At 38.4% G+C, this 12,292-nt stretch overlaps 1 protein-coding gene across 1 annotated transcript in view; it reads left to right on the top strand.

Annotated features, from left to right (window-relative positions):
• Window positions 1-12,292, top strand: part of LOC128368929 (receptor-type tyrosine-protein phosphatase mu-like) — a 156,711-nt gene that overhangs the window by 87,596 nt on the left and 56,823 nt on the right. The window contains exons 10-11 of the mRNA XM_053329854.1: window positions 2,304-2,505; window positions 3,361-3,463. Of these exons, the coding sequence (XP_053185829.1) occupies window positions 2,304-2,505; window positions 3,361-3,463 (305 nt within the window). The remainder of the gene's footprint in view (window positions 1-2,303; window positions 2,506-3,360; window positions 3,464-12,292) is intronic.

Here is a 12,292-nt window from a genome sequence, read left to right as displayed (position 1 = left end):
TGGCGTGGTTTGCATTGCCGTTATATCAAGTTCACTTCTATTTATGCTGAAGCAAATGTGTTTCACCTTATAAAATACCCACTCCAGGCTATTATATTCATACGCCACAGCAATTACTTCTCCCTATCTGCGGAAAGCCTTAACAGTATAGTAATGTGTCTAGTTAAAGTAAGCAATAAGTCACTGGCAATCCTGCTATTTCCTTATTTTAATGTATAATAAAGCATCATTAAAAATTTCTCACATTATCATAGCTCTTATTAAAGTAAGATAGGCTATTCATATTTATATCACTCTGTTTTAAACAGGGTGACAGATGAGGAGAATCTAGCCAGCCAGCAGCTTCCTCCAGGTGTCTCTCCCTCACATCGCTACAGTCTTGACTCTTTAATAAAAGTAACCCACAATGTATTCTGCCTGTACTCCCGAGAAGTTGCTTCTTATAAGTCAGGACCTTGCTTTGATTTGACATTATCAAAGGACTCCAAGTGAAATATGTCTGACAAGCAATGATATCAAAGAGGTTTCTTTTTGACCGGGCTCCATGAATGCCATTTTATTGGCAACTTTCAAGGCAGACTAGAGCCAGCATCTCTGTAAAGGTAGTAGCGTTGTACTCCTTGCTTGTCAGTTATTGCAATTCAATCTCATTGTGAAATTTGGAATATAAAAGGGAAATAGCCACAATTATTTACCAAAAACCATAAATAAGATTGATTAATGCTTATTTCCCCTTAAAAGACATACTCTCTATATTATCGGCAGCCTTAAAATCACTTGAATTTAAGAGGGTAAAAGCTCTTATGCAAATAAAAATGTTAAGATGTAAATGTGTCAGATATTTGTCAGATTTTACAGATATGTATATTTTATGTGTTCATGTTATTTGTGACACTTTTACACATCCCTCCCTCCATATAGAAAAATGTCAATCAATGTGATTTTAAAATTCTTTATGTATCAAGCAGTAGTAATGTGCAAGCCCATATTCATTGACTAAAATGTTTTCCATTATTTTTTTCCCGTCAGTTCTATTTTAATTGTAAAAACCTGTCCATGTGCCCAGTGTTGACAAGTAATTTCAAATTCCTCTCCCTGAAATGTTATGATATAGGATTTGGCATCACGGACTTATTTCACAGACAAAGACTAAATGAGAAGGCTTCGAAGCATTTCAAAACTTGATGGACACGAATTATGCAGCACTCCAAACTCCCTTTGTGTTCCATAATTGGAATTATAATGGAGGTTTTCCTTTACGAGCAGAAGCATTTTCTTAAAGTGGGACTTTACAGTTATTCAAAATGGATATTAGTAAAAACACTCACCTTAATGCTTCCCTCCAGAGCTCCCTGTGTTTATTAATGGGGAAGGAATATATTAAGTGTATTTTCTCTCTCCCCAAAAACACAAGCCTCCATCAGCATTGGTTGAGAAATATTGTACAGTAAAATCTAATCCATGCTATGAAACAGCACCTTTCCATAGAGCTTTTGTACCTTACTAATTTTGGAAATGTCAGCATAAAGCCTTGTTGACATGAAGTCAGAAGCTCATACATGAAGTGAGAGTGTCTTTTCTGAGCGGAGAACAAGTGGCATTTGGCTTTACTGAGTGGTACAGATGAGATAGAGAGAGCAATATAAAGCCTCGGTGGTGGTGTTTCTAATATTTTCATATGGTAATACGATCATATCATGTTGCTTTTACAAAATTCTATTGTCCAAGCAAATGGTATAAATGTAAAGCTAGTGGCACTGTAAGGCTGTGCTTTTGAGCTAAATAGCAACATTGACATGCTAACAATTTACATGCTAACAGCTGTTAACAGTTAACTGAACTTACAATGAGCTGAAGACTACATATTAATTAATTGATATTATATGCAATCTTACATATATTTGCAAAATTGTGATTTATGTTGATATTACTTAAATATTCTTTATAATACTGTTCCAATATATTTCATCCATATCGTCCAGCACTAATTGCTCAAGAACTATTGCACTGGATTGGAAACAAGCTGGTTATTCAGGAGCAGACACACAAACATATTCAACATATAAGACTTTAAAAAATGGCTCAGTAGTAGTGCAGTGGAGGAAGAAACAGGACAATGGGATAAAATGGGATATAAAACCTCGACACAGTGACTACAGTAAATGCTTTAGCTTGCTGAGCCACTTGGGTGCCTCCGACATGAAACGTTTTCATTGCATGAATATAAATCCTCCTCAGCTAAAGAGAGCTGAAAGTGGAGTACCAGAAGCTGCTATCAGAATATTAATTTCCTTCCTTCCTAGATCTCCTACAAGGCGGTAAGCTCCTTTGACCCTGAGCTGGACCTCTCCAACCAGAGCGGGAAGGTGGTGAAACTAGGAAACGAGACCACTCACATGTTCACAGGCCTCTACCCAGGCTCCACTTACTCCTTCACCCTGCGCGCCAGCACAGCCAAGGGCTATGGCCCCCCTGTCATCACCCAGTTTACTACGAAGATCTCAGGTCAGCAGGGTCAACAGCATGGCCAGATAGTGTGGGGGTGATATCGAATAAGCAGTATAACACTTAGCCTCGCTGGAGTTCTTTATTTCTAAATGTGTCAATGGAAAATGAACTTGCTTAGAACCCAAGTTATATACTGCTGTTTTTTGAAACTCCCTCTTGTAACTCTCCTGAACTCCATTTTTTTTTTGTCTCAAAGGGTAAATCCTATCCATCTGCCGTGCAAGATAGAAAACAAACCAATAAAAGCAAATGTGTGCATGTACCACCTCGTCTCTCCAATAATATATGAGCTCAAATACATGTTTGTTGGGGGTTTTTTTTATATCACTGAACCAGATAGGTGCTTTAGTAAATTTATTTCAATTATATATGGTCTGGCAATTACATTAGATTTTGCATAGTTGCCTGATTGGCCAAAGACAAATTGTCCTTTTAGTTTCCATAAACCACAGCTTGTTCTGCTTAATGAAAACTGGGATTGCTTCAGAATATGACCATGAGGTTGACCATTTTTCTTACTTTCTACAGTTTCTTGCTCTGATGTATGTGCACCACTTTGAAGATTTTCTCTCAGACAGATATTGTAGATACTTCTGTGACAGCAGCAAATGTTTCACTCCAGTATTATTGCCGCACTTAATGATTAAATTATGTTGCTATAACGGCAACAGGCGATAAGTGCTCAGTGTAAAAATGAGAAAGCCTGCTTTACTTTTCCTCATTTTCAGTCGAGCTGAATGACTCACAAGACGAGAAAAAAAATGATAAAATCCTGATGTCGACCTAAACTGAACTGTGTTAGCTTTGCTGTGAAATGCAGTAAACCCCCTTTCTGTTTGTTTTTCTCCTTAGCTCCATCCATGCCGGCGTATGACCAGGAGACCTCTCTGAACCAAACAGACAGCACCGTCACTGTACTGCTTAAACCTGCCCAAAGCAGGGGTGCACCTGTGAGGTAGGCTTTAAGATTTAACACTCATACGCACACACACACACACACACACAGAAAAAAAAAGATGCAGGGTAAAAACAACATAACAGCATATTAAAATGCCAGGAATCACCTTCAGCAACAAAAAAAAAGTATCAAAGAGCTTGTGTTTATCGATATCCCACAGTGAGGGAAAGTTGCCAGGGAATTCAGTACCTTACTGTACGTATCTCATTTTCTGAGCTTTATTTGTTTGTGGATTTTGATCCTGCGAAAAAGGAAGCATAGCCTTTGATGATGAGAACAAAGCCCAGTGCAGCTAAGGCTAGCTTCAGGATCTCTTGCTCTCTACGTGTCTTTTATGTAGCCACGGGCTTCTGGCGAACCAAGGAATTCTGCCCCGCTTGACGGTCCATTTATTAGTGATTATTAGGGAAGCAGTGCAGCTGTTCTGTTCAAATGCCAAGTTGTTGGGCAAAAGTCATTTTGGTTTACCCACGGCTACTGTCGGCTTCTGGCAGGAATTTCTGTTTGCTTTATCATCTTTTTCTTTTCTTTTTTTTAACAAGAAAAGTAATACAAGAAAGTGTAGTTAAGAGGAGTTGCTAGTTAAAATGAAAAAAAAAAGAAGTGTAAAGTAACAGCATGTTGCATGGTTGTCCGGGGTGGGAAATGGGGATGGGGGAAAAAACAAAGCAAACATGAACAACTGATCAAGAAAATACCAACAGATCCTGAGCTGTGTTGCTTTTCACTCAGCTGAGGGATCCCTATTAAACACAAAGGGCATTATTAAATGGGAAGCCGGTGAGGGATCATGTTGTTGATTGTGGAGGCGGAGTGGGATCTCCATTTTTACATCCATAGTAAAAAAGAAGAACATGTCGACTCCAATGGAAACAAATGCCTTCTGATATGCTAAAAGTGGGAGTTAGAGATGCACAGTGAATTGATCTGAGCTCTGTTTAACCGTTCAGGGTTAACTTCTTCATATGACAAACACAAACACTTGCTGTAAAACTCAATTTTACACTATCAGCTCATCTGAGTCCTTAAAAGATTACAGCCTGGAGATCTTTAGTCAGGCTTGTCATCTCATGTTTGCCGTATGTGCAGCTGCCCATATTAATGCCTCAGCGCCAACCGGAGAGGCCTGAGCAAGAAAGACAGAGTGATCGTTTTTTAATCTTCTCACAGGTACAATTCAGAAGGCCTTACTCAGGCTGCCATTCTTTTACTGGGCTAATTACAAACCTCTAATTATAATTAAGAGTGTCATGAATCAGAGCCTCCATTAATTAGCATGCTGGGCTCCCTCTTTTGTTTACCATTGGAAAGCAGGCTCACTTCACAGCCAGATGAAAGACAGAGATTTGTCTTTGGAGTAGTTTGAGATCCACCTCATTCTGTTTGACTGAGCTGAGACATAGCACTAGACAGAGAAACAGAGCACTAATGCTTTACAACCTAAACCCTAAAAAAGGCTATTGTCTAATCAGTTTTAGATTGAGATAAACTATTTGCTGACTATAATCAATCATTTCTATAATAACAATATATCAAATCTCTGGTTCTGAAACTTTGTAGTGATTTTCAGCTCATTGTGTAACTGTCCAGCCTGCAATTGTACAGTTTTGGGTAACTCACTCTCATGGCATAATTTCCAGCCACAGCAGGCAGGCAGCTGTTTTCCTCCTAAAGGCTCTACCAACCCACTGTACACTACCTGCTAGGCGAGAAACAGCAAATAGACACAGTTAGCAACTACCTTGTGAACATAGTGGATTTAGATATTTCCCTTATGAGTCAATGGAGACCAAAAATGAAAATTAAAAAAGTAAATATCATACTACATGTATTCAAATGAATGATGATTATCTTGCTCTGGAGCTGTTGAATGTGTAAATGTGCAACTGTTTGCTAACACGTTCATTAGATCAACTTTAAAGGTTATGATATGATAGTGCTATGTTCATAATTGGTTTCAACTGTCTCCAAGTGGCCAAAATAAATCAGTTATTGCAGGTTTAATTATTAAATAAAGAGTAATGAATTTGTTTATATAGAGACATTAAGTTTTAAGACGTATATATATTTAATGTGTCTCTCTCTAGATAATCCATTAAAAAAATTCATCTCCATTCATCAGTGGAGTTCAGTACATGGCACAACTACACCTCAAAACTAACTGAGGCATCCTTTGATCACAGCAGAGCCTTTCCACATCTAAACTTTGGAGGTTTTCAGGTACACATTTCGCTCCCACCTCTTCACTCCTTTCAAATCTCACAGGACATAAAGGCCAACGTTACTGCCTTCATGTGTGCACCCGACGTCTCGAAAAAATATGAATTGCAAAAGAAAGGAGGTGGCGGAGGGCAGCAAACAGGAGAGATTATGATGCAGGCCCAAGACGAGGCACTGACAGGCTTTTGAAGGTGTTTTCTTCCTCCACCTCAAGTGACACACGACGCCTTTGAAAATTTAAGGTGACTATAAAGTAGCTTCCATTCAGAGGGGTTGAGTAAAGCGGCCTGTTGGGATCTGCTGTCTGGCCAATAACGATAAATTCAAGCATCTGAATTTTCCAAGCTCAGAAAAAGTGACAACATCTCTAATCTGTTTTGGGTAAATGCATGACTAAGTGAACTTAACAGTTACGTACATATAAAAGTGATGCTTTCCAAAATGTTCCATGACCTGCAGTACTGGAAAGAGTCCTGAAGTCAAAAACTTAGCTGATCCAGTCAATCTTTTGAAGAGTTTGCATTTTGCCAGCCAAGGACTTAACTTTCACACCATACTGTAGTTATATTTAATTTCATACTACTGCTCATGTAGCAAGAGTGGCCATCACTTTTCCAGAGTAGTGGGTAGCTCATTTTGAAATTGAACACTTTATGAAATCAGTTTTAAAGCCCCTATGAAATAGGGATTTGACAAGGGAGAACGTTGATCCGTAGCACCACAGAGTAGCAGAGCTGCATGAAGCTTGATTTGATAACGCAATCTTGCACGCTGATTGGGTTTGGGAGGTAATAGAGCTCCAGACATTTGAGTTTCAAACAGCAGATGTTTTGCTGTAATACAGGAAGGAGAGCACACTGGAAGATCACACGATAGCGCCGGTTTATAAAAAAAGCAAGACATAACAGATGACAAATGTCCATTTCACTTCAGCATCCTGCAGTCTTGCTGATGTCAAATCATATTTCAGATGGATCCAGGCAGACATTGTCACTGCTGAGGGAGGCAGTCGATTTCTCATATTTGTTTAATTGCTAATCAGTGTAACATTTCCAACTTGGATTTGGCTTCTAATCTCTGGGGACGACATGCATTGCCGGGAACAATTTTTACCTGAGGGGACACTGTTCCTTTAAGAGGATTAGTGAACTGTCTATCAGTCATGTCGTGTTAAACTAATGTTTGCAATGGCCCTTCGTCAGGGCCAGAATCCGCCTCCTCACTCCGTAGCATCAAAATAAATGTTTACATGTTTCTGCAGAAATAAATGATTTGAGATGCTGCCTTTATCATTCACACCAGTAAATCAGCTCTTCTCCCTTCCCTGCCATAACCTTTGCCTTGAGCAAGCTCACACACATGCACATAAACAGAAAAAGCTATAAAATACACCAGTTTCTGTTTTGCGTTGAAAGTAGCATATATTGAGGAAAAAGTGAGTTCCAGTAGAGTTCCTTCCCTGTAGCATCAGATAATCTGTACTCAACCATGGCCTGAAATCAGTTAAGTGATTTTTTACAGTCCTAAAATAAGCACTAACTTTCTTTGATCACGGCATAGCAAACGCTAATAGCTGTGCCTAAACGTGACACAACTCAATGCATTTTACGATTTAATGGCGAATGTAATCTATGGCACCTTCTAATTTGTTTGCTTTATAGCTCCATGGACACCAGGGAAATATAAAGAATAAGAAGACAGAGGCACGGGGGAAGGATGCTGGGTCAGGAGAAGCGTGTTACTTACAACCGCTCTTAAATCAGACTTATAGGCATATAGAGCCAACCGTTAGCATTAGAGAGACAGAGACAGTGATTGAAATGCTCCCCATACCGCTTCCCTCATCTACTCAAACAGCCCCGAGTTCTCCCCTATCAGCCCACATGAAAAATAAATCTGAGTTTCAGGTCACAATCCAGTCGATTCCAAGTCAATCCGCCATAATTGGTTGGCGTCACATGGCGGCAGAGCTGAAATCTATCGGGCAGCAAGGCTGGAGGAGGCCTAATTGGTGTCAGCTCAGGTTGCAGCGCTACTGCAGGAATACAGGTCTGCCCTGCCAGCCCCTCCGGCAGACCACTTTCAACAGCTTATACCATTCTTCTCGTACAGCTTCTCTTTTTATTCCTCTTTCTTGCCTTGTCTTTCCATCTTCTGCTCAGGGAGAGAAGGTGAAGATTTCAGCAGTTTTGGAATGAAGTACAATTATGCACATTTAACTGAGGTGTGTGGTGTGTACTGTGGGTTTCCTCCTCTGAGGAGTCCTTTTGATCTGGTATCTGTATGTTTGTGAAGGTTAATTTGAATATTACAGGGAATGGTAACTAATGTTCAACTGAGCCTATTCATCTTTTGTGTAGCAGCAACATGAATTGACTCTAGACCATTGTTGTTAATTGCTAATATTTATTGAAACATACAGATACATTTATGTCATCAGCATGAACGCAAGTAACTTGCCATTCTCTGGATTGTATCAGATCAAATGGAACATCAACTATAAAGGATTTTTGTTCTTGCAATCAAGTCATTGTTGTTCAGCTGTTGTTTGTTGTTTTTTTGCTGCTCGCTCATGCCACACTAAATCAAGAATATGACTAAATGACTCTGGTCTGTCAAAATGACTCATAATGTAAATTGTGAACTCAGCATGAGGTGACAAGGTGTCATCTGCTCAAAGGCACATTAACATGACAGCAGTAATTGCTGGAAAAAATAAATCCTCGGATTTTCAAATCACCAAACTCCGTTTTGCATTTTATGAGGGGAAAATAGTAATTCTTCAAACACCAAGGAAGAATGTTTCTTAAATATTTAATAGGCATGCAGCAACTTACCGCTGAAAAATGCTATGAGACCAGTAAAGTGTGTATTATTGTCTCTATCAACTACAAAGATGAACAAAACAATTTTATTACATTGTAAATTTATTGTGAGCTACATTTTAACTTCTTACTGCAGTGAATATTCTGCAGAAGCGATGCAGTGGTTTAGATTTCCACATTACAAGAGTTGTTACCCTTGGAGCCTCATAGCCTTTGGCACTTGGTATTTTGCCTGAGGAAAGGAAACCAGTCCTATTCATACTGTGTCTATCATTAAGTCATGGCACAGCCACATCATCATATCATAAGGAGCCACCCGTGGGGAGCCAGCTTTTTTCCCACTATCTGCAGATTGATTTGGAATATAAAGTACCCATATGGGCTTAGATATGAGTAACTGTATATTGCTACAGCAAAGTAAAAACAAAATCTTAGTTTACTGTGGCCATAATTCATAAACAACATAACAGATTTTCAACTCTAAAATAAAAATATAGCTAAAGTCAGTCTTTCTTGGGTAGTATCCTAAAATAATAATTGTTGTTTATCCATCAAACCTGATGGGTAATATGATTGACAGCAGATATCCCTTTTAATACTGTATACCATGGCTCACATCAGATCTACTGTGTTTTGACTGAGGCCTTCATGCAGCCTCATCACTCATTTTTCTGCTGCTGTGCGGCTACTTAAGTGGCTCCCATGTACCATCTCCTTCTGACCTTTGACCCCTGCTCTCAATAGGGGACAGTAATTAAAGGCTGATTTCTCCTGCAGACTCTCAGCAGGATTAAATATTTCATCACCTCCCAACCCAACACTAAATGGGAGAGCTCTGAGGAATTGGGACACACCCACTGAGAGCAAAGGGGGATTTTCTAATGACACTGTGAGCACCTTATGATAAACTATAGGGTTAAAGAGCACATGCTATACACACAAGGGGACACTTAATCATCCAGTACCAACCGGAGGCAACAATTGATCATCTCCAGGGCCACTTGTACTACAACTATACAGTTTCATTTATTTATTTTATTTTTATTGTTTATTTTTACGGGAACAGCAATCAATTAACAGTCATTGCTCCATAGTTAGCTAGCAGGATTTACTGAGTTATTGATCATAGCTGTGAAATACATGCAAACTTTTTGCATACATTACAGGTCAAGCATGAATTAGCTTAGCCAATCAGACACCTCGCTCATTGCAGTTGTCAGTTTGGCTACAGCATGTTCTTTAGATTTTACTAGGGTAAAAATCACAGTATCATTAGCATACATTTGGATGTCAACATCTGGACATTCTTGAGGAAGATTATTGATATATATACTAAATAAAATAGACCCTAGACTTACTGTACAACAAGCAAATGAGGAACACTTATCACTCAGTCTTCTGCATTGTTTCCTCTTATTTAAGTAGGATTCCATTCAGGTCAGGGCATTGACAGATACATTACATTTAGAGAGTCAACTGGGTCAAATGTGCTCTCCAAATCTAAAAATATGGCTCCAACAACACCACCTATTATATTATTATGATAACCTTTGATTTGTCCAACAAAAAAGCAAATGGCAAAGAATTTCTGTCAAATGATGCTTTTGGAAACCAAATTGCACTGGGTGTAGAGTAAATTCACCTTCATCTAGATGAGAGACTAGCTGATGACAAACTACATTTTATGGGGTGGTTATAGTTTTTCCACATAATTCAAAGACAGAAGGTTTAATAGAATAAAATAAAACAATCAGCTTTGGCCTTTTTGTTCTTTTACTCACTTGATTCGCAAATCCTGAAATGTTCTCTTGTCATGTGGTAATCCAGATTCAAGAACTGCCTTTAATGCTAAATCTATCTGTTTGGTTTAACTCCAAATATGCTAATTTAACCATGGTAGATTATGGTTTTATGCAAGCTTGATACCCCACTTGACAATTCACCTCACCCATTGACTCCAGCCCATTCCAGTCCAGCTGCTTTCATTTGTTCTCAAATGGACCGGAAAGTGGAATGGAAAGTCTTGGTATCAATTTCTTGTAGTTAGGATTTCAGCTTATCATAAAAAAATGTTGTTAGAATAAGGAGCTTGTTATATGTCAACAGCAGTAAAAGACATACAAGGAGGCAATCCAATAGAGAAAGAAATGCTGATGTACTTCTACACATTTAAAATGATCTCTACAACTTACAAAAGAACTCCTGCTTCATTTTCTATCCTTCTTAAAAACATGATACCCAGGTATAACAAAAGCAGTCCTTGGAGAAGACACTTACAGTATTTAACCATGACAGAAAAAGAAAATACAAATTCAAATCAATCAGCAAACCTTGCTTATAATAATCAGATATCCGCCAAGCTATTCTTTCGGTTTTATTCATTTGCTCCACAAGAATTTAGTATGGTTTTCTGTTTGAAAGAATTGAAATTTCCTTTTTAATTGCCTTTCTATTGAGATGTACAATCACCTCGGTTGAATATTGTGTTTAGCAGGTCTGCATTAGAGATTGCAGATTCAGTAGTGTTTACAATCTCAGGTATCTATCATAGCAACTTTTGTTCGCCATTGCAAGCTGGCCCTGGAATGGAATGAATGTTACCTGCCAGTAATATCAAAATCACCTTGTCAACCTTTAGTTTGGACGAGGAGATATCATTGTAGATTCTGCCCAGGCAAGAATTGGTATATATATAATTACTCAGCATTATGGAACATTTGGTTTAACTCTATTGAATGAAGGTAACATTAGTCAGTTTGCAGAGTACCAATGCTTTGGCTGGCTCAGCAACAATGCCACAAGAGCAGTAAGAGAGTTGAGAAGAAGTTGACCATGCTGCCTCTGTAGACCAAATCTCCAATAAATTGTCTTAGTTTGACATTGGGCTTTGTTTCGGGGGTTTGTTTCTTAACAAAAAAACAACTTGGCAATCCAAACTCCTGCAGTACATGTCTTGCTGCCAGTATCTTTACTTACTTTAAGATTACAGCCACTTCTGTACAGATTTGTTTGTCAGTGTGTTTATATGTACTTGTTATTTTAAAAATGTGGCCTAATGGAAAACTCTCTGCATCCCCTTCAAGGCTTTATATTTATCTTTATTGATCGATCATACTGGATCAATAGTTTCTTTTATTTTCTTCTTTTTACAAGGGAAAAGGATAGAAAGACTGATACATATTCCATAAATGCATATTGTGTGTAAAGGTGAGGGATGGACCACGAGATGACAATTGAAGGTTCACTGTAGAGTGTTGTTGGAAACAAACAAAAGCTACTTTTACTTTCAGTGTTACCAAAACACATTGTGCGTATCCTCAAGGTCTAATGAACCTTTTCAAATAATTGTTTTGCTCGTTCAACATTTGCAGAAAAGATTCTTGGAACATTGTCAATTGTGCCATGTTTACATCTGGATTTGCTATTATAGCTTGCACTCTTTTCAGGCAAGTTGCCACAACAACTGTCTATCAGCAGAACGGTGGCAGAAATATAGTATCATGTCCGCCACACTTGCATGTGCCTCCTCATGTGCGTGCATTACAAACAAAACAAGGTCAAAACATTGCTCCTTAGTGATACTATTGGTTAAAACTCCACAAAGTTAATTCCTTTAATTAAAATTTCGGGTCAAAAATGCAATTTAATTAATACATTATTTAATTAATTAATGTGAGAAATAGTGCTAAAATCAGAAATGAAGAAGTTTTCCAAAACTGGAGAGTACAAGCACACATTCATTCATTCATTTATTCATATATTCATTAATTGAGCAGTGTAA

The sequence above is a fragment of the Scomber japonicus genome, chromosome 12 (assembly GCF_027409825.1).
Source record: "Scomber japonicus isolate fScoJap1 chromosome 12, fScoJap1.pri, whole genome shotgun sequence".
In the NCBI taxonomy this organism is placed as follows: Eukaryota; Metazoa; Chordata; class Actinopteri; order Scombriformes; family Scombridae; genus Scomber; species Scomber japonicus.
This window is presented reverse-complemented; position numbering and strand designations above follow the sequence as displayed.